Source organism: Lactuca serriola, chromosome 9, assembly GCF_051521515.1.
Source record: "Lactuca serriola cultivar US96UC23 chromosome 9, Lser_US96UC23_V15, whole genome shotgun sequence".
Taxonomy (NCBI): Eukaryota; Viridiplantae; Streptophyta; class Magnoliopsida; order Asterales; family Asteraceae; genus Lactuca; species Lactuca serriola.
The window spans coordinates 36,835,520-36,859,113 of record NC_136416.1 but is presented as its reverse complement, the minus strand read 5'-3'; the positions used below and the strand labels follow the sequence as shown (position 1 = coordinate 36,859,113).

The 23,594-nt window shown below is 33.0% G+C and overlaps 3 protein-coding genes across 3 annotated transcripts; 1 reads left to right on the top strand and 2 right to left on the bottom strand.

Annotated features, from left to right (window-relative positions):
* Window positions 1-3,280: 3,280 nt before the first annotated feature.
* Window positions 3,281-5,763, bottom strand: LOC145074022 (putative receptor protein kinase ZmPK1). The gene has a single exon (XM_079020468.1). It carries the CDS (start codon window positions 5,748-5,750, stop codon window positions 3,375-3,377), a length of 2,376 nt encoding a protein of 791 aa, XP_078876594.1. The 5' UTR covers window positions 5,751-5,763; the 3' UTR covers window positions 3,281-3,374.
* Window positions 5,764-17,944: 12,181 nt separating this feature from the next.
* On the bottom strand, window positions 17,945-20,537 carry LOC145074557 (mitochondrial uncoupling protein 1). Its single transcript, XM_079020911.1, has 9 exons — window positions 20,281-20,537; window positions 19,743-19,961; window positions 19,564-19,642; window positions 19,330-19,463; window positions 19,146-19,244; window positions 18,952-19,056; window positions 18,788-18,862; window positions 18,561-18,647; window positions 17,945-18,222 (listed from the first exon to the last, which is right to left on the bottom strand). Exons 1-9 carry the CDS (start codon window positions 20,359-20,361, stop codon window positions 18,187-18,189), a joined length of 915 nt encoding a protein of 304 aa, XP_078877037.1. The 5' UTR covers window positions 20,362-20,537; the 3' UTR covers window positions 17,945-18,186.
* An 804-nt stretch (window positions 20,538-21,341) lies between these two features.
* On the top strand, window positions 21,342-21,902 carry LOC145075545 (uncharacterized). The gene has a single exon (XM_079021752.1). The coding sequence runs from the start codon at window positions 21,342-21,344 to the stop codon at window positions 21,900-21,902; it is 561 nt and encodes a 186-aa protein (XP_078877878.1).
* The last annotated feature ends 1,692 nt before the right edge of the window (window positions 21,903-23,594 follow it).

Genomic DNA, 23,594 nt, shown 5'->3' with positions numbered 1-23,594 from the left:
CACTAGGGTTTAGTTTAACGATAACCGCGACAAATTAATTAGTCCGAGTATTATTAAGCGTTAATAATACTCGATATAACTCATAATAATAGCCCAAATAATTATTTTAAGGACCTAATAACATTCCTATAATTATTTGAAAGCTATATTAAAAATTGCGTAAGCGTAGCACACTTACAGCGAATTTTATCGAGAACCGGGACTTAATTAGAGCAGCGTTTCGAAACCGAAAAACTCCTTTTTCTCGGGACTCCGGGAGCCTCGGGGCTTCCCTAGGGTGCTAAGGGGCTTAACTAGGGTTTAGAGGTGTTTTGGGGTTGTAGAGAGAGAAAGAAGTTAGAGAGAGAAGTGAAAAAGGTGTGAGAAATGAAGGAAAATCGGCCCCTTTTTATAGCCCTGCGAGGCCTCGGTACGCTGGGCGTACCTCGGACCTACGCGGGGCGTAGTCATCGGATAGGAGCGCCACCTCGGACCAGCTGGCTAGCACTCCGGAAGAGATAAGGGCGAGGGTACGCGGTGCGTACTGGCTTCGGACGCGGGGCGTATGCGAAGGGCAGGTGTCATCATCCGAAGCGCGTTCCTTCATCAGCGATGGGCGGCCCAGATGCAGCCACGTCATCAGCCTCGCAACAGACTTCGCATTTTCACACATCAACTTTAAAAATTCGTAACTTTCGCGTACGACCTCCGTTTTCGACGTTCTTTATATCCACGCGAAGGTGGGAACGTACTCTACAACTTTCGTTTAGACTCCGTCGGCTAATTTTGGCTCGATTTTAAATTTTATATTATTAACGGGTCGGGACACGATTGGTCCGTTAAATCCTCATAACTTCTTCATCCGACATCCGTTTTCACCCATCTTTTTCTCGTTACGCTACCCTTAACGAGATCTTCGATTCTCATTCAGGTCGTGTCGGCTAAAAACCGCTCGATCTAATATTCGAATTTCGGGCTGTACACTGCTATTCCGAAACTTCGAAAAATCATAACTTCTTCATACGAAGTCAGATTTGGGCGTTCTTTTTATCGATGTTCTTATTTTAACATATTCTACGACTTTCGTTTAGATCGCTAAGGCTAAATCTTGCTCTATCGTAAATTCACTATTTACGCTTCCCGGTGTCGTGCCGGTTTTACCGTAAAACTTCGACGGGTCATAACTTCTTCGTTATAACTCGGATTTCGGCATTCTTTATATGTACGGAAACCTTGAGACATATTCTACAACTTTATGTAGAGATATCGGGATTATCTTATACTTTAATTTTGACGCTTATTTTTATTATTTATTAATTATACATTTATAATTAAATTATAAGCACATAAATACACATAATTCACATAATACTCAAATATTTCATCTTTATTACTTCAAAAAGAGTTACAAGAGTTGACCTAGACTATTACATTGACAAAAATGCTTAGCCCTGAAACCCGGGCGTTACACATGAAAAAACCTTACGATATCAAATGTTTGAATTACCTTCAAATTGTTTGTCCTCAACAATCGAGTAATAGGATCTCAGGAACCCAACACTCGTAAAACCGAATGCCAAAAAATTATGGACCATTTGAAATCGGATCCACAGTACATGCAAAAAATGAAAGTTCAATAGCTTGGAATTCTAATAGATCTAGTTCAATCCATAATAAAATATCATGGATTGAAGTTGATTCAACATAATCTATCTCCTCTAGAACAATCAGAATGTCTCTTGCTTCCAAAAACATCTAGTGCTATTATAATCTATAAAAGGTTTGGAAAAAGTCAATTTTAAATTAACATGTTTATGGATCGACTACGATTTAGATAATTCTAAGGGATATAATGGATTATAAAAGAAAATAATAACAGAGAATTAATGTGAAAACTGATTAAGAAACCCTTTATAGGAATATAGGATTTTTTTTTTAATTAATGAGGGTTTGTATGAATGCCAACCTAGGGTTTTTACCAAATTTAGGATGATGGCTCTTATACCATATGTTTTATATGGTAAATATGATGGACACAATCTCGAAGTAGAACAAATGAAATTTAAGTTGAAACCCATACCAAAGACCACAAAGCACAACCTCTATAACTCTATTAATCTTTAAATCCGATAAGAAGGGATGGGATGGCTGAAAGTCGATATGAAGATCATAATTAGATAGAATGAAATATATGTCCTTAATTACAAGTGAGAATCCCAAGGTAACTAAAAGACTATCTATCGACACATAATCTTGAATGTTGCCTATAAAATAAAGGACTTCCATACAAACTGCAACACTTCTTTGGATCACGCAGAAAATAAGGTGTTGTTTGTTTTTTTGAAGAGAAAATTTGTAAAGTTTGCGGACCACCTCTGCAATCATCTGTAGCAGAAGAGGTGGAACTAACAGTTGCAGCCTATAATAAGAAGCATGTTTGTTTTTTAACATATGCGGACTGCTGCAGTAAACTGAAATTTAAATAGACTAATTTTATAAACTGAAAATAGTTTTCAACACTGAAATTTTAATTATTATAGTTTTAAAACATTGAAAGAATACTAAAAAGAATATGTAAAAAAACAAAAATATAAAACTTAAATAAAAAAAACTTTAAAAAATATAAAAGAATCTAATAGTTTTTTTCTAGAAAAAAAACTAATTTTAAAAAACATAAAAAAAAAAATAATAATAAAAAAAATTAAGAAAGTATTGCCAACGATGTTTATAAAATTTGTAAAAAATTACACACATTAAAAAAGATGCAACTGAAACGGTAAGAAAAATAAAAAAAAAACTTGAAGTTTTTTTTTCTTTTAAATCAAGTTAAAAAAATTTGTGCAAACTATAAAAAGAAATTGTATCAAATCCATAAATAAAAATTTTAAAATCAAAGTTTTAAAATCAAAGTTTTAAAAAAATAAATAAAAGATTAAAAAGAAATAAATTATACCAAAATTCTAAAAAAAAAAACACTTGGAAAAAATAAAAACCGAAGAGGTTTGAAGAGGCAAGTCAAGTGTTGCGCTACGCAGCACACGCATACGCAGAGGTTTTGTAGTCTGAAAATGGTTTGAAGAGGTTTTTAAAAAAAATAAAGAGCACCTAAGGCTTGCCATGAAAAGTTTGGATTCGTAGCTAGCATATGCATGCAACATATGTAAAGAGATGATACATGGCATGGCCAAAGCTACGAAACCCATAAAAAGACCACGAATTTTGATATAAATGAAACTAAAAAAAAAAACTATTTATAAATCCAAGAGCTAAGGGTAAATACAAACTGGAAACTAAATACAAGCAAAGTGCAACCAAGGAAGGCATAATAATTTACCTATATAAAACACCCAACATTCTCATAAACAGTATTTAAAGTGCAGTTCTTTTTAGCGCATCTACTCAGGCTCGCAATCAACGAGAACTTGGACTACTGAATCCATTGTAGGCCTTTTATGTCTGTCTTTCTCAACACAACGAAGACCGACCTCAACCAATGTTGCGGCCTGCTTCCTACTAAATAACCCTCCCAACCTCGGATCAACGATCTCTTCAATCCATAATCCTTTTTCTTCTCGAATCTTTGTTTTTGTTCCCCTTGCAAACCTCATGAGCTCTGATTCTTCCTCTTCTCCTCCATGAACACTTACATTAGAAAGCCGAATTCCCTTTGTCAATTCTAAAATCACAACGCCATAGCTGTACACATCAACTTTTGCTGTGATAGGCAGGTTGTGAGCCCATTCCGGAGCCATATACCCTTTTGTCCCCCTGACCTGAGTGAAATTCGAGTTTGGTCCACCTCTTTGAGATAACTTTGCGAGACCAAAATCTGCAATCTTTGGTTGGAATGCACCATCTAAAAGAATGTTTTCTGGCTTTACATCACAATGAATCACCCATTCTAGGCACTCATGGTGTAGATAAGCCAAGCCTTTTGCAATGCCTATCGCAACTTCGAACCTTTCTTTCCATTGAAGAAAAGTCGTGGAGAACAATCTCTTGTCAAGAGATTCATTTTCTACATACTCGTAAACTAGAAGTTTGTGTTGTCTCTGTGAACAGAATCCCCACATTCTCACCAGATTCATGTGATTGATTCTACCTATGGTGCTCAATTCTGTCAAAAACTCTCCCCCGTCACTCACATCTCCCAATCTTTTCACAGCCACCACCCTTTCGTCTTCCAGAATCCCTTTATACACAACTCCTGACCCTCCTCGGCCTATCTCCACCTTAAAGTTCTCTGTTGCCCTCATCAACTCTTTATAACTAAACCCTCTAAATTGACTAGATACCATACGATACCCTTCTTCTATGTTCTTTAGTAATTCGTTGTTTCCATAGAATATCCACCAGCCCATTACGATAACCAAAGCTTCAACTAAACCAAAAGCTATAGCAAACGAGTAAAGATAAACCCATTTCACCTTTCCTCCAGATGATTCATACATAGATGGAAAACCAATCGTAACGGGGACATCTACACATGTGGCCTTTGAACCAGTAGGGATTGAGGCAGATTCTGGCGTTTGCATGCCTATTGGTATTTTTAAGTAGATGGTTCCTGCGAATTTAGGATACCGATAACCGTTGAAGAGAGCACTTTTAACATAGCAATCACCTATACCTGGTAGCTTATAAACAAATGCTTGACAACGACAATCTGCCAAGCACATGTTTCTACAGGATTCAAGCGAAATGGATGATGAGAATTTTAGATCAAAGCCAAAGTAATCAGTATACCGCATTGGCAAAAATCCAAACGTTGTGGAGTTTACACATGTTCTGTTGAAAGTAGGCTTACAACCTTGACTAAAATCAGTAGGTTCACTCCACTCGTAATGAGGAGGGCATGAGCATTCAGGTTTTCCTCCATAAACACAAATCCCGTTCCTCCCACAGATTCCATGGATATTACATGGTTGTGCAACAGCTTGCCATGAGATCGACCATAATCCTGTTGATTCATTCAAGCTATAGAATCTGAGATTACCATCGTAGTCCATGGTTAACCTCCTTCTGATCCCAAAACCCATATCTGAAGCATTAAACCGCAACAGATCGCTTGACTTAAATACACCCAAATCATTAAAGACTGCGATTCTGCTACTATTATAGGAGGTTCTTCGGTAATCCCAAATATTAAATCCTGGATCAGGACTAGGCCAGTACACACTGGATATTTCTGGGCCATCATAAAGCAGTGTTAAAATGTTAATACTATTATAACTGAAACTATAATATCCAGGTTGAAAACTACCTTTTCTTAAAGTAGATTTCAAGTTTTTGCTCTTCGTTAATGTTTGAGAAGGTAAAAGAGTATCAGTTGGGTAATCGAAGCTTTGCCAAAGAATCTGACCTTTCGTGTTCATCAATACCAGATTACCAGTATTCAGAAGCACTGCTCGATCTACATCTGTGGACGTTGTGTTGGTCCCCCACACAGTGGTGCCATCTATATCAGTCAAAACCATGGCACCGTTTGTATGAAGTGTCAACTTTGAGCCATGGCCATTGACAGGTTTGTTGTTGTTCGCTGTCCAAACCACAGTGCGATCTTTGGAATTTGTAAACCAGATTGCAAACCAGTAAGCATTGGTTTGAAAACCATAGAAGCCGCATGTAAAAGTTTTGTCACGGGAAGTTATGAGGTGTGCATCATCATCGACGGAGAGAAACGAGCCTCTATTAAGATGATCCTGTATTGTGTTCTTTGATACGGAAGATTTCATCAAGCAACAGAAGAGGAAGAGAAGGACTGTTTTCGTCATGCTTGGCTGTTTAATCTTTCGGTAAACAGCTTAATTTGTTTTAGTGAGCATGAAGACTTTGCGTTTGGAAGTGCTAATATATAATCGGGGTAGGGCATGCATGTATATATATAATTAACTCAATCTTTATATTTTCTTTATCTTAATCCTAAAGACTTTGTTTAAAATGTAAAATGATTGCTATATTAGATACAATGAAAGATTCTGACATGAAATATATTATGAATTATCATTTATGTCCTAGTTGTTGGTAAGTTTTTTTATTATGTCAACGGACGAGGATAATTTCCTTTTCATTAATCTATTCTACTTGTAATCTCAGCCACATTTTGTCAAACTTAGTATAAAATGTTTCCATGTGTGAATCGTATAAATTAGTAGCATTTTCCTTATATTTTATGTTGATCCATTTATATACGGAACTATAAATCCGGATGTTACATAGGCCTCACAAGTCTCTATACGACACATGACCTGACACGAAGATAACGGGTTTTGGTTGAGTTTTTCAACCCGTCAACCCATTTATTAAATGGGTTGTATATGGGTTTGCTAAAATAACATCTGTTTTAATCCGTCAACCCGTTTAGGATTTTAATAAAAAAAAAGTTATATATTCTTTAAATATATTAAGTATTATTCTATTAACTACATGTTCCACTTGAAAACTTACGCATACAATATTTGCACCATCCATGTAATGTATATTCTCACAAGAAACCATTATGTTGCATTTTTTTCATCATACATATCATGTGATATTTTATTACTATCAAGTAGACCTTTGAATATAAATTCTTTCATGTAACAGTTCAGACCTAGTCGTTTAGACCTTTCCTGTTCAATAGCTTTGTGAACAGCTTTTGAAGCTTTAATTGGCATTCCATGGTTTTCGTTTTCGACAATATATGGGTTTATGTTTTAAATCCGCATCCAACCCGCCAACTTGTATAAGTATAGCACTTAATTAGTTAATTATTCATGTTAATTTAAAGTTTAATTATCAATTTCAATTATAGAATCTAACCCACGAACCTGAATCTGACCCACGAACCCGCATTTGACCCACGAACCTGTATAAGTAAACAGGTTGGCGGGTCGTATATAGGTTTATGTTCCAAACCCGCCAACCCGAGACCTATATAGTTAAATGTGTCGGGATCGGGCTGGTGTATTTTGACCCGTCAACCTGAACACTACACAATTGTCAGGTCTAATGTTACATATTATTTCTAAAAAAGTTACATTAACGGTCCCTATGGTTTGATGTAGTTTGCACGTTTGGTCTCTATTTCTTTTTTCATTCGGATAGTCTCTTAAATTTATTTTGTTTCGTATTTCATCCATGCCTAGCTACCAGACATAAAAATACATTTTCTATTTCTTTTTTTATTTTTCTAGTATATACTAGTTTATAACCCATGAGAACTACGGTTATAAAATTAATTAAACTTTCATATTAAAAAATCAAAATTATTAATCAATTATTTTAAATAAATTATTACTTAAAAGATATGTTTTTGTTATATAAAATTATAATCGATGATTTAAAAAATTAAATAAAGTTATATCACTTTATAATCTATATTAATTTTATTTTATTTTTCAATCTAATGTTATAATTTAATATACTTAGAATTAAAAATTTTAGAATTTGAAATTTAAAATTGAGAATCATTTATCCATATTCTAATAAATGAATAGGTTAATTCTTCTATTGACAAGTATCATAATATTAGAATTTCATATTAATGTTATATGTCACCTATCATGTCACTTGTTAACTTATTAGTTATCCATTTTAAATTTCAAATTTTAAATTCCCACTCTAATTACATCCTCCTGAATAAATAAGGTTTTTTTTGCCACATGTCAATCTCTCATGAGTTTTGACACTTGTCATTTTGTGGTATTTTTAAAATAAATATTATCTACTTGTCAAATGTTGGTTTGTTTCAATTTTTAATATTAAAATCATATACTTATATATGTAAAGTATTAAATATCATATATATATATATATATATATATATATATTAAATTGCAATAAATATGTTTCTTCCTTATTTTAAAGTTGTACATTAAAAAATATTTTCTATTTACATTTTAATGTTTAATCATACACGGGTTTTACACCTAGTAAATTAATAATTGATTCTTCATGTCACTTGTTAACCTATTAGTTATCCATTTTAAATTTCAAATTTTAAATTCTCACTCTAATTACATAAATTAATAGTTGATTCTCCATTTTAAATTTCAAATTTTAAATTTTTTCAATTTAATTATATTAAATTAATAACATTATATTAGAAAATAAAATAAAATTAATACAGATTATAAGGTGATATAACTTCATGTATTTATTTAAATCAACGATTATAATTTTATATAACTAAAAATATATCTCTAAAGTAATAATTTATTTAAAATAATTGATTAATAATTTTTATTTTTTTAATATAAAAGTTTAATGAATTTTATAACCGTGGTTCTCACGAGTTATAAACTAGTTAATTTAATATAGTTAGAGTGATAAATTTAAATTTTGAAATTTTAAATTGGTAAGTAATAGGTTGACAAGTGGCATGATAGTTGACATATAATATTAATTAGAAGTTCTATTAGTATGACACTTGTTAATAGGAGAATAAACTTTTTCATTTATTAGAATAGAGAGATATGTTATTCATAATCCTAGGTCCACTATGCCCCCACCCTCTCACTTATCTGTTCCTCCACTCCAGTGTTATCTTATCCCTTTATCTCCGATGATGTTCATCTTCTACTGCAAGTCATCACGACAATTGTGGTGAAGCCCAAACATCAAATAAATCCAAAGGCTATTGGCACATAGTTTCTTAATAGAAAGCTAATTGTGTTTAAATTGATCCAACTAGTAAGGCCTAAGCTTGGGGAGGTTTGTTAGATACATTTTTATGAATCATCTTGGTTATATTTAATTTAATTATGTATCGTATTTTTCGCATGTATAACCATGTTTTTTTAGTATAATTTGAACAAAGTCCGTTTTCCATTAGAATGCCCGTGCTGCTTATATTTTAATGCATTTTTCATGGATTTGGATGCGGAATTGGACTTTGGATGTAAGAATTGAGCATTGGATCTTAACCAAAGCTAAACGTGTCTGGGTATGCAAGAGAATTGAAGAAAGTAGCTTGGAATGAAGTTGTCCCTTAAAATGTGAAAAAAAAAATGTATGGCACGGGTCGTGCTTCCTTGAGTTGGCAATTTACGAGTGTTATATTATGAACTGCGATGGCCAGGCACGTGTCGTGCTTACTCCCATATGAAAATTTTCTTGATTTTTTAAAGATTGTTACATTACGTCTAATGGGCACGGCCTGGTCACTCAAGCACGGGTCGTGCTTCATGCTCGTGCTCTGATAAAAAAGTTTTGTTTTGGCAGTTTACTTGATTTAAACACGGGTCGTGACTCGACCCGCCTCTAAACATGGGTCGTGCTTCCCAAGCACGGCCCGTGCTTCTCACTAGAGCCCTTATTTTCTACCAGGCCCACTATATAAATGGGGGATGTCTTCTTAGTCAAAACCTAAGCAACTGCAGACGATTTTCTGGGGATTTTGTGAAGTTTTCGGCTGATTTTCCAGATTTTAAGATTGCGGTTTGACTTTTTCATCTAGTTTAGTAAGAATTCTGGTTTAGACTTTACTTTTATTGTTTGTAACTCATTTTTAGCCATGTCAGGCTAAAAATCCTAGATTTCAGTTGCACAAACGACTCGACTTTTTGTGTAAATAATCATTAGGCATGATTTTTTTTTTGTATTGTGTTTATTGTTTAGTTCGATCAGTTTTATACCTAATTGAAAGTTTGATTTTGATTCAGTTTCTGTTAGTCACTTTAATTGTTAACGAATCATTTCATTTATCTGATTTATTTAGATCTGTAATTGTCTTTATTAATCATTAAAACTATCGAATATTAGATTAATTTTGTGTTAGGGTTAACTCTAATATAAACTGATTAAGCAAGTCTTTACGCTTCTCAACTTGTGAGAAGTATTGGACTTTACCGAGAATTTTACATTGTGTTTAATGCTACTTTTCTAAATTAATTAAGAGCTTATTTGGTTAATTCAGTAAAATGTAAGGATTAATTCGGTTAAACATTTTAGTAAAATAAAAATGTTAGAGCTTATGAATAATTTTCCGTACAAGTTTAAACAGTACACAATTAAATAATCGTGTTGAAGGTTATTTGCATGGTTAGGAGAGTCACCACGAAAATGAAATTGCTTTTACTTTTTGAATTTTATTCTAGTATTTAAGTTGTATTTTTATTTTATAAATTCCTATCCAAGTTAGTTTTAATAGTCAACAAATCCCCCCGTTTTTAGTTATTTCTAATTTAGTGAGTGCCTTACGCAAGAGAGACATAGACCTTAGGACGTGTCCTTAAGGATTTGACCATGCTTACTATCCCTCAGTGCATTTGAGCAGTATTTTTATTTATATTATTTTTTTGTTAGGCGTTGTGACATGTTGTTAACAGAATGACATTTAACCATTTGGGTTGTAGTGACTTGGTAAGGCAGGTGGAAGATATGGTGGATAAACTATTGAACAATGTTCAAATTCTAGCACTACTCAGCCCCTGTGGCCATGGAGGTTTGTCTGCAGTGACTATAGGGCATGACATATAGCCTCTTGTTTGGAGTGAGGGATTAGTCGGTTCACGAAAGTTGACATGAAACTCTAGTTAGGGAAGTTCACTTTCCAAATAAAATGTAGAGTATGACATTTCATTGAAGCTAATTACATCTACTGATTACACCATAATTTATACGAATCAAAAGAAATGTCAATGCTCGGTATACCGGAGCTGACAAAAGAAATGTTGGAATCCTCCGACAACCATCACCACACCCTCGATTATCAGCACCCATTCTATCGTTGCCATGTATTGAGCATTATGACGTGCCGTGGAATAAATTTATTGTGTTAAAAATAAACTTGTAAATCTAAAATCTGAAATACTTACTTGATACAGATAATGTGACTACCAAGATAATACTTGATGACTTAGTTTAATTAATAAACTAACTAATATTAAGAATTTGAAATCATTAGATCTGGGGAAAAAAGAAAAGATAAAGTAGCAGATCGAAAGGGGTGAAATTTTATAATATTTTCATAAAATGTTTAATAAGAAAAGACGTCAAATGGATATTTAGGGTTTCATGGTGGAAAGTGATTAGTTAAGGGATCGTTCTCAAGTTAAGAATGTGTTTTCATCTTTTTTAAAAGACAAATTCCAGCACTTTGAGGGGATTTGAATACCACAAAGAATCCATCAATGTAAAGTATTTTCCTTGGGTCATGCAGAAATATGGGAATCGAATTTTAAAATTCAAGAGATTAAAGATGTTGTTTGGTTCCTTGGTAGTGACAAGGCTCCAGGTCTATATGGTTTTTCTTTTAGTTTGTTGAAATATTGGTGGGATGTTTTCACATTGATATCATTGCTTTTATCAATTTTTTTGATGATCATAGTACTATTTCAAGTGTTTAATTCTTCATTCATCACTATTATTGGTCAAGGGTATCATGCTTGTGATATACACATATGGTGGAGGTTTTCAATCGAAAGAGTGGTTGTTAGGGGAAATAGATGGCTATGAAGGTTGATGATTGTGTTGAGGCAGTGTATTGGGATGGTTTGCATAGTAGGATGGATTTATGGCTTAGTTATATGCCCAACCAGATTGAGTTGAGTATGGAAAAGGAGGAGGATTCCAATAACCCCGTGGCTTTTCTTGGTTTTAGATTTGATCATAGCGACGACTTGGTCAACGATTTGGAATTTTCGTAATAAGTGTGGTTTTTAGAGCACTAGACCCAAAAGGATAGGATTGTCGATGATATTGTTGTTTTTTCTTTTTGTTGGGTAGTGCATAGGAAACATAAGTTTCACATAGATTGGAAATTATAGATTATGGATCCTATTTGAAATACTTTGATGTAATTTTTGTTTTTGGCCTAGTTCCTTGCTAGTGCCTTTATATTATCCATCCATTCAAAAATTCCTACAAGAAGCATGAGTTATTACTTGTTAATTGCACTAATCACATTTCTTATTGACCTGCAAGGTATTTCAATCATTGGCAATATTCATCAAGAGATAAGGTGGCTTTAAGAGTTAAATTATTGACCACGTGATTAAGAATCAGCATGTAAGATCCTTTATTGATATGAAACAAGTTTTATGAGTCATGTCTATTATTCAAAATCCATATATTTGGGTTCTAGGACACGCACAAAGAGAGTGTACAACATTACGTTTTGTAAATCCACTACTGAAGAACATCGACATCTATCTTGAACCATTATTCAAAGGCTAGGTCAGCAACAACATGCGGAGGAATATCGTCAAGCTTGAACAAATTAACCCGCAATGAGCACATGACTTTAGTGACATCAAGAATACAAACCTTATGTTGAATGTTGCTTCAATTAAGGAGGATTAGCCATGTTAATTATCAATTCAAGTAACAACAATCAATAGACAGTATTAGTAGGAGGTCGATGGCGTTTCGTCCATAGAGATGATGGTTTATTCTTTATGGTACGACTCTAGTAGTATTTATGTAACAAATAAAATAGTTATACATTCTATATATAAGTACATAAATGGATTCAATCAAATATACAGATCATATCTATAAGGTGAAATGACACCGTAGTCCTATGAAGTTTTAGGAATTGGTCTAACCAGTCACTAAACTTTTTTATGGAGGCATAACGTGGATTTTTTCGGGTCTATAAGGTCAATTTGGACAAAACAAAGGGATAAACCGGTTACCCATTATGAAATAGATGAGCAAAATTAGTCAAAAACTATCACACGTGGTCTATACTTTCAACAGTTCATCTTTAATACCACCCTATCCCCACTGTGACCACCTTGATAACTCACCAACACCACATTTCTTCCTCCACAAACCACCAAATCACCACCATCGGTACCTTCACCTTTCTTCAACCTTGTACCAAGTTAAAACCCACAATTATCCATCTCCCATCAACCACCACCACAACCATTACCATCTCCAGCCGCCAGAAACATCACCTCATGCACCACCGAAAAAAAACCTAAAACAACCCCATCATCATCACCATATCCATGCCAAGATCCAACAGCCTCCACGTACCTAACTTCAAGTTTGAGAATTGATCCCCAAAATAACCCCACCATCATCGCCATTTATAATGATTTACACTCAAACCCTCGACGAACGATTTTACGGGAGATGAAGGTGGGAGTGAAACTACGTTGTTAGCTACTATCAGGTCAATGGTGGCAATTTGTTTGTTTGAAAGGATGTTGTTTACAGAGATTTATTCGGCAAAACACAAACTGCCATTAGAAATAATCATTATCAAAATCAGTCACTCAGTGAAACCCATCGAAAACTACACTCATTTTCGAATCATTATCCAATCGAAACAAGGTGAAGTTCATTTTTCTCGAAGCAGTGGAGGCGACATATGCGTCTACTAAGGGGACGTCGATGGATCCCGTTGGGACAGTGGTGAAGGAATCTAATGGATGCGAGTCTTAAGAACAGGAGGTCCAATCTTCTAAACATTGCCTAGCTCCGTCCATTCGAAGCTCTGTCTACTATCGTCGTCAACCACCTACACCCACGCTCTGTCATTAACCACCACCATTGTCGTCGATTTAGGGTTATGCTAGTATCAATTTTCAGTGAGGATTTCAATAGGTTGGGTGGTGATGTACTTTGCTGGAAGAGAATTGAAAGGGGAAAGGAAAAGAGTGGGTGATCCATTTTCTTTTTCTTTTAAAAAAAACAATATGTGGCTTATGAAACTTGTTATATTAGATAGCATGACCAAAAAAATATGTCAACATCCACCTTATACCCCCGTAAAATAACAAAAATAATTTAGGGACTGGTTAGATAAATTATGAAAACATTATAAGTCTATAATGTCATTTTCCTTATCTATAAATAGTTGACAAATTTAATAATGTATGTTGCTAATATCTTAATGTTATTTCTTAGCTGACAAAGTTAATAATGTATATTGCTAATACCTTAAGGCTTAATGTTACTTCTTTAGTCTTAGAAAAACTAGACATGTAATCTCTCTAAACGAAAAAACAAGAGGTTGAACACAAGAAGAGATAAGAAGACGAGAAAACATTTTTTGAACAAAGTCAAAAGACAATAACAACGGAGGAAAATTTGTCCCAGGGTTGAGATGTGTAATTTACTCTACAAACAAGTCAACAATTAAGTTTGCCATTAGTAAAAAAGAGTTGTATTAAAAAATGCGTCCTTATAACAAACTTTGTCTTCTGAAAAATCACTTAAGTGTTAAAATCGTCAAAATAGTGGCAATATTTTAACAAAAGGAATGTAAGTATGGAATAAGTCATGTTTATAACGTTGTTCATTACTTTTTTGCTAGAAATGTGGAAAACTTTATAAATAATAATCAAGTTAATTTCCTTTGCTTTTGAAATAATATTCTATAAATATTATCTAATTTCTCTTATTTAAAGAAAGAGAATACGCCATCATGTCTACCATCAATCTTGTACTTATTCTATCACATAATGTCTTTTAGCGTTGAATATGACACTTATTCAATAGTTCGACTAATTAGCCTCAATCTTGAAACGGCAAATATTTCTCATTTTAAATTTCTTTTCTAAAAAAACGATAACTCATATCATACATCAATTTTTAGAATTAATACAACAAACAACATTAAATATTATATTATATTTTATCAAATTTTTTATAATTTCTATCACAAGTATTTTTATATTAAGATATTGTTTCTTGAAAATATACTTAATTCATATCTTGTTTTTTTTTTATCTTATTATCATATTATAGTTTAAAAAACATATCTGGTTATAGTATAATTTTTTGTTTTTTAAGACCGTTAGGTATGGGTATACTCACCCATAAAGTTGTCCAATCATCATTTCTCTCCATAACATCTAAAAGGAATGACGTTCATTTTATTAAACTGGTGTTGAAGAAGAAAAAGCAAAAAAGCAGAAGGAAGAAAGAAAAATGAGGCGCTGCTCTTCATTATCGTTACCATGATCATTAAGATAACATGAGTGAGGGATGGTGTTCCATCTGTCACAATGGTGTTATTATGGAGGTGCCACATCAGCCCTCTGCGCTATTTTTGATTCCATACCGACTAGTCTTACTATGACTCCCAAAATATAATATTAAATCAATATATATATATATATATATATATATATATATATATATATATATATATATATATATATATATATAATATTAAATCATATTAAGACTGGTATGTTTTATGTTTGACAACAAATATATAAGATAAAACTAAAATTAAATAATGGAAATAGGATGGTTACTTTTTTCATTAGTATGTTTGACAACAAATATTTAAAAGTTGTCTGTAAATGCTCATAATTCAAAATCTGTTTCAATTAATTTTTTAAAACTTCTAATTTTTTTTAGCTTATATGTTTTATGTTATTTAATATTTTAAAAAACTTGCAACTATTTTATTTAAATACATGTAAACAAATAAAACTTATAAGTTACAACTTTCAATATAGTTATTCGGACAAAGTTAGATTGTCTAATTTTACAGTTTTGATTAAACTCTATAGTTCAAATATTCGAATTTTTTGGGTTGATTCATTCAAAACTGAAATATTATTTAGGATTTTGAATTGATTTGGTTACCAAATGAGAACCAAATAGTCCAAAATAATCAAATTTTTAATCTTAAAATAACCTTTTAATCATTTATTAGTTTAGTTGAGTTGTCTTTTCAATAGTATTAAAGTATAGCCCAAACTATAAATTAAAAAAATTAAAAAGAAAAAACACACATTAATTCATGTAAACAAAATTGTTTACTCAATCTGAATTATAAAATCAATCCTGACGAATTTTAATTTAGTTGATTCGTAACAAATTTTTATTTAGTTTAAGTTATTTAGATCGTTATTTTTAAAACCGAAGCCAATTTGGATTCGTTTAATTTGATCTATTGAACCAATCTATTCAAAAACAAACAGTTTAGCTTTGGGCTTCAAACTAAAATAAAGTTAATTTTGTCGAATACAAAAACAATCTTTCTTTTTATTTTTTTTCTTTATTACCAAAAAGTTGGTTAATAAGATTGATAGACGAAAGTTGGGTTTTAACAATGATGCATATTTAAACCCAATGGCTTAAAGAACAGTCTTATTCGATTCTAACCACATGCTCCTGTAGTCCTGTTCTGCTCTCTCTCTCTTTTCTGTAAATGATCTTTTCAGCTCATCATCATTACTCTATCCCGTCGACACCCTGTACTACTACTTCTTCCATCTCCTTTCATGCTTAAACATACATCTTTCTTCCCTCTCATCAAAAGGAAGAATCAAACCTTGTTAACAATAATCAGATCGGAATCATGGAGAATTACATGAACTGGGTACAAGGAATGGCCTCCGCAGCTGCGTTGTTACTCCTTATCGGCTTCCTTTGCTGCTGTCTCATTGCCAAACCTCGCCCACACGGTGACCTGCGTACAAGCACTGGTGCTTGCTCCTGTGATGGGTTCGTTTGATTATTCTTCTTCCTTTTTGCCTTGCGATATACGTTTACTTCATTCTTTGTAGGTCTAACTCTAGACTCTTTTGTAAAAGAAAGTTTCTTCTGTTGATATATCAATATGATAATGCTTTATTCTTCCTGAAACATAAGGTTTTTGACAGTCGATCTTCAGTGTTATATTTTATATCCCGGATTACATGTAATACTTAACATTTTTTGCATATTGTTTGGACCCATCCTAGCTAAGACCATGAACAACCCTTATTTTACACAAAATTGTATAAACATGATGTAAAAACTATTCTCCAACCAAATAGGTGTACTCCTCTTTAGTTAACTTTCATGGTTGTTAAAAAGCTCTTACCTATATTAGCTTTTTATATGGTTAGCATATATATATAGCTTTATAAATTATATTATTATACATGTACGTATAATCAAAATAAAATATTTGTATAAAACCAAATCATCAGTTTGTCTTGTTTTCGTTACAAAATTTGAATTTCCGTCACCAACTAATTAAAACTAAATGATTTGTAATCGCAAAACTTATACTCAAGATTCGTCCAAACCTTGCGATTGATGTAGCAAACATGTCATGTTGTGTTGATTCAAAACATTAAACAGATTGAAAGATCTTGGCCCTAGCGGTCTATTTAATTAACATGTTGTGTCATATCAACCCGTTTATTTTTGTGTCTGTTAGCGGGTTAGAGTTTAGACCTTGTAAATATTTGTGTCATGTCAGCTTGAAACACTAAACAAGTTGGTAAGTAGAGGGGCGAGGTAGGAGATGGGAGTGATCAAGTGAGATTGTGGAGTATAGAGGAAGGAAAAAACTAAAAATGAGATTTTGACCTATGTGGCTAAGTCGATTTCATGTTAGAAAGAGACTTCATTAAAGTTTTTCTTTTATATCTCATTTTGGATTTGGGTTGGTCCAATATATCTAAAGAATTAAAAAAATATTGGATTTGGGTTGGTCCAATATATCATGACAACCCATCATCGGGTCATGTTGGTCATGTTTTCTTTTTCTTAATTAAGTATTATCTAAATAAAGTAGTACTCAAGACATTAACATAAACTTGAGTAAATCTTTATTCTAATAAAAGTATAATTTTATTTTTATTTTGTTATATGTCATCCTATTAAGCATCATAATTAATATATTGATTCTCAATTTTACCATCTTTCCACACTTACTATGAGTTATAATAGAAAAAATATTTATAAATTTGTAAAAAGTTATTATTCAGAGAAAACTTCAAAATTTGTCTTTGTGGTCTGTTGTTTTTTTGGATGGGATCCTTTCCATATAGTTTTTTTGAGAAAGTCTGATTGTGTAGTTTTGGTCCCAAACTTTAACACCATTAGTTTTACTCCATTAAATTTTATATAAACTGGCTATTTTAATCCTTATTGTATCCTTAATTCTTTTAGACGGGTCTTTTTTATACGAAAATAACCAAAAAGGTAACCACTACTTATAGACAATACTCAAAGTGGGGGCAATAAATCATACAAAGTCAAAAGGCAAACGTGTCATTATCGTTAATCAGACATATTTCGCCTAAAACAGACTGTAACTTCTTTCAATTATCAATGATAATTTATACAACATGCATGAAAAGAAAACATATATATCTTCCCCTCATTTTGGGAATAATATGGAAAGGGTTTCTTCCATACCTTGTGTATTTTTAATGACTTTTTTATAAGATGCTTATTTCATTATTGAATTTATTCTAGTGCAGAAGGCGAGGACAAAATGGTAATTTTTGTACTGTCTTGCGGTTGAATTCAATTTCATGCAGACTCAATGCTTTTAACGAACTTCTTCGCCTGTCAAAAAAAATCATATCATTTAAAACGTTCATAAAGTAATATATTCATTTCAATAAAATCTCCAAAATACATATTAATTTTAAATATAGCCACGGGCAAAAGGGTCATTTCTAAATTTACCCCCACCTTTTGCCCCGTAAAAATTAGTACCACATTTCACTTGACACATAGTTTAAAAAGAATATTCAAATATCATCAAAAATAAAATGTGGATCTAAATTAATTTCGTTACTTTTTTGCAACAAAGATTTTTTTTTAAATGTAAAAAATTATGATTTTTAGAGGGAGTAAAATAGAAAATAAAATCAAGGATGGCAAATTGGTAAATATAGTACCTGCTCCAAGGTGAGAAACATGATGACATTCCAAGAACCTAATCTTCCAAAATTTGGGATAAAGCCTTTGTAAAAAGCCAATGGTCCCTATTAACACAAAAATTCAGAAAATTACTTTTTTCTTAAAACAAAAAAGACATGACAAAACAGGTTTGTATGCAAGAGAATTCACATCATGAACTTCTATTATTAGAAATTGTGATGTGTATGCGAGTAAAAACCCTTACATCATTCTTCAATGTCTTCACAAAGCAATCAATGGTGCCTTTGTAACTTGAATCTCCCATCATTCTTGATTTAACCTACAAAAAACAAGAAAATATTCTTCTCAATCAATTTATGAAGATTGAATTAGAAGTTTTAGAACATAATTAGATTAAAAAAAACGTACCACATCAACTGGGGATCCAACACAAACAGCAACAAATCCCGCACCTAAACCCGATAATAAATGGGTAAGAACATTATCAGTGAACCCCGGGATCTTGAGAATTGTCTGCAAGGGTAAAACGGTCATTTACTCTCGTCCAATCCAAAAAAGAAACAACCTTTATTTATACAACAAATGGAAAAAGAATAAAGAACCTGTTTCACTTGATCATAACTCGCTAATTCGGCTGCATTTATTATTGCATTACGGGCAACATTCGGCCCGAGTCCAGTCCATAGAGCTCGAACTCCTTCCTGAAATACAAATGAATTTTTTTTTTTTAAAAAGTAAATAATAGTGAATAATGAATAACAAATGATGAAGAACATGATGTATTACTTGTTTCACAATTGTTGAATAAGCATTTAATGCACCAGAGTAACGCCTAGGCACACCAGCAGCTAATTTTCCTTCAGCTTGAAGGCGAACTTTTACTAAATCAGTAGGATTTGCCACAGATATTGCAAGAGCACCTTCAAAAACAAAACAAAACCATAAGACAATATCACAAGATTAACAAGCTAAATTATAATAATAGAAAGAGATTAGAGATAATCCATGAAATGTGCTTACCAGTTGTGAGTCCTGCAAGTATTTTAGTGGTCAAAGGAACATCTCCAACAAAGTTCTCACCTACATATAAGTTTTTAATCTGTTTCATGAAAGAAACACTGTTCACGTTGATTCACTTGTGTAGAACAAATGGATAAGAGTTAACAAAATGTAAGGAGGAAAAGGGAGGAAATACGTACAGGTTCATACAGCCCAATTCTTAAACCTCCAAAGAGACATTGACGATGTAATCCAGGAACAATGCCTTTCCACAACGAAGCAAGACCTTCTTCTCTTGCGATAGTTCCTACAGTACCTAGCATTCCCTTGTATTTAGGTAAAGCGATTCCATCTCCTGCAACTGCTTTCTTTTGTAGCTGAAGCCTCACCTTTGCTGTGTCTAATGGAATTGTACAAATCTGCAGAAGGAAATTGATGGCAATGAATATGAATACTTTATCAGAGCGAAACTGGTGGAGTTTTGTGCCGGAGAGATTGAAAATCAGTGTACTGATGAGAAACAAAATTAATTGTGTAAGCTACAAAGTGGCGAAGCAAAAACCCTTGACGCAAATAAACTGCCCACTCAATTTCATAGCTTCTAGCTACTCTGATCAAAATCAATATACTGAGGAACAAAATTGAATCATTTTGGCACAAATACAAATTGAAGCATCAAAATCATCACCAGAAACAATAAAGAGAAAAATGAATAAGGGTAGTGAAAAGTCGGAGTACCTCCGCGAAACAAGCGGCGAAAGCGCTGCTGGCGAAAGTACCGGCGAAAGAAATGTCGGATTTGGAATCGCCGGCTACCATTGTTGAAGAGATGTATGTAATGCAGGAGCGGAGAAAGAGGAGTAGGGCTTAAAGTAGTTGAGTTTAATGCAAATCTTAATAGGAAAGAGAAGATGAAATAGAGTGATGCGGGCACGATAAACAGATCAAAAGAATCTTGGGAAGAGTGAGAGGGAAGTTGGCAATGGACACAGTCACAAAACTTAATCCTTTGTCTACAGTTTCATTTGGGTGTTACAGTGTTACCTCATCGTTACTTTTATTAGACCATCCGGTACGGGGCCAACGTGAAGCAACGGGGTGAGGTGAACACCGCCCCCCTATTCGTTGTTGTTCATCGAGAGTGGATCTCGTGGCCATGGTGACTTGATGTAACGAGTAAATTTAAAACGTTTAAATTGCAACGGCTATAAAAAAATTAACAATTAAAAAAACATTTATATCCTATAAATACCTACAATTTTATAAAAAAATTCACACATTTTCTCTTCTCCTCTCTACATATTATCAATTATCTTCAAAAAAAAATATGGATCCTTTCGACTCATCCGATTATTCAGATGACGATATTTTCTTTAGGATGATGTATCATTATTACACTACCGACCTGCTACAACCAGACCCAGCCCAGCTACTAACAAGACGTGCGATGTTAAACAGAAATCGCGAGGAAGGACACGAACATCTATATCGCAATTACTTTGCGGATAATTGTGTATACGGGGCGAAGGACTTCAAAAGAAGATTTCGTTTGAGTAGGGATGTGTTCTTACGAATCGCCAACGCCTTGGAAAGCCGGTATCGCTTCTTTACTATACTTTTATACAAAATAAATAAAAATGTACTACATGTTTCTTTAATTTTACAACATATGCAGTATATTTTTAAACTGTAGTTTATTTATGTTTATGTACGAATTTTTTCAATTAAGATATGATGCTAGAGGTAGGCGAGGGTTTACAACGTTGTAGAAATGTGTTGCGGCCATTCATTTGATGGCTATGGGGGAGTCACCCGACACCATGGACGACTATATGAGAATGTCCGAAAGAACCGCAAGAGAGAGTTTGTATACATTGTCAATGGGTGTTGTTGAAACTTTTGGAGACGTGTATTTGCGGAAACCTTCGTTGCATGATTTGCAAGAATTGTATGTGGCGCATAAAGAACGCCATGGGTTTCCCGGAATGATAGGAAGCATTGATTGCACACACTGGAAATGGAAAAATTGTCCGGTAGCATGGAAAGGGCAATACACAAGTGGTCATCACGGATCACCTTCGTTGGTGTTAAAGGTTGTGGCTTCTCAAGATTTATGGATTTGGCATGCATTTTTTGGGGTTGCAGGTTCCAACAACGACGTCAACGTTCTTGATCAGTCGCCAATATTCGACGATCTTTTGAATGTAAAAGTCTCAGATGCTCCTTTCACGGTAAATGGAAACGAGTACAAATATGAGTATTACCTTACAGATGGAATATATCATCAGTATTCCACATTCGTAAAGGCATTCCGCCACCCGGTAGAAGAACGAGACAATTTTTTTAAGAGAAGACAATAAGGAGCACGTAAGGATGTGGAACGTGCTTTTGGAGTGCTAAAGGCGAAGTGGCATATAGTCAAACATGCAACACGACCATTGGATTTAGAAACTTTACGATATATCATGTATGCATGTATCATAATGCATAACATGGTAGTAGAAGATAAAGGGAGAAATATTGCACACTATATCCCAACAGAGCTCAGACACGTTCAGTTTCAACCAGGAACGGCAGATTATTTGCATCGCGTTGTTGACATTCAGGACGCAAATAAACACAGACAACTTCGAGAGGATTTGGCGGATTATATCTTCTATGGTAACAATAACGATAACGAATAGCGTTGTTTTTTTTTTGAATTTGGATGTTATTTCTTTTTTTGTTTTTGGATATTATGTGTAATTTAGTCTTTATGTTAATTTTAATCTTTAAAAAATTTTAATTGTTTTTTATAATTTTTAAACATTGTGTTTTATTTATTATTTATATTTAAAAAATATTTGTATCAATTTAAAAAAAATCGAAATAAATAAAAAATAAATTATAAAATGGAAAAAAAGTAACAAAAAAACGAAATAGTAAAAAAAATATATATTTATTTTCAAAAAGTTGGTGTTGCATCTCGTTGTCCATTTCTCCTCTTGATGTTATAACACCATTAGCTTAGGTGGCATGTGAGGTGGCACAACTTGGTGTTGCACCTTGTTGCCCACAGTCAATGCTCTTATAAAAAGTTAATTTATAAAATCAACTACTATTATTTACTGAATGGTATTTGTTCTAGCGTGAGGAGTGACATTTTCGAATAAGATGACATGTGTTCAACTCTCTTTTACAATGGTAGGTTAGTTTGTTGGTTAAAAAAAATTATTTATAATTAATGTTTTAGAAAAATAATATAATTTCAATCAATAAAAACAATTGAGTTATTTTTAGTCGACCCTTACATTTAGATGGTGATTAAATGATGATGATTATGATTGTTATTTGAACTTCAAAAGTGGTTTTGGATAAAATTGTTTATTGATTTTTAGTGGTAACAAAAAAGTTTTAAAACATATGTTTGAATTAACTTTTATAATGGAAAAGAAAAATTTTATACTTATAAAATATAATACTCCCTCCGTCCCAAAATTATTGTCCACAGACAAAAAACATACAGATTAAGAAAAGCAATCATTAGTTTTGTCTTTTTGAGTAAAATAACCCTCTTGCCCTTTTCTAAAAACAATGGGAAATGTGTATTTGTAATTATTGATGTTTACTTTATTAAATGTTAGGGGTAATATGGTAAAAATGTATATCTACTTTTGGTAGTGGACAATAATTTTGGGACAAACTAAAATAGTAAGGTGGACAATAAAATTAGGACGGAGGGAGTAAATTATATGAATGGTCATCCTGGTTTTAGGTAATTTACGTGTTTTGTCTCTAATTTATTTTTTTAACTTAGGTTGTCCCTATGGTATGTTTTTGTTGTGCATTTGATTCATATCTGACCTAAAAAGACTAATATGCCCTTATTTATATTTCTTAAATAGTGCCAACATACAATTACTTCAAGATTGTGTATGACCACCTCATCTACTTGACTCCTCTTCCCTCCTTTTCCGACTAGATCGTCTCCATCCCCTCCCCTACCCCTTAGCCTTTTCATCAAGTTTCATAACCACAACAATCAATTTTATCAAAAAAAAAAACATAACTAA

Excerpts from the sequence above, each read along its gene's own strand:
- LOC145075545 (XM_079021752.1), top strand. The coding sequence starts at position 21,342 with ATGGGGGAGTCACCCGACACCATGGACGACTATATGAGAATGTCCGAA.
- LOC145074022 (XM_079020468.1), bottom strand. The coding sequence starts at position 5,750 with ATGACGAAAACAGTCCTTCTCTTCCTCTTCTGTTGCTTGATGAAATCT.
- LOC145074557 (XM_079020911.1), bottom strand. The coding sequence starts at position 20,361 with ATGGTAGCCGGCGATTCCAAATCCGACATTTCTTTCGCCGGTACTTTC. Across the intron at positions 19,464-19,563 it reads ACTTGCAGGACTCACAACTG|GTGCTCTTGCAATATCTGTG; the intron begins GTAAGCACATTT and ends TTGTTTTTGAAG. Across the intron at positions 18,863-18,951 it reads TTGGATCCCCAGTTGATGTG|GTTAAATCAAGAATGATGGG; the intron begins GTACGTTTTTTT and ends TGTTTTTTGTAG.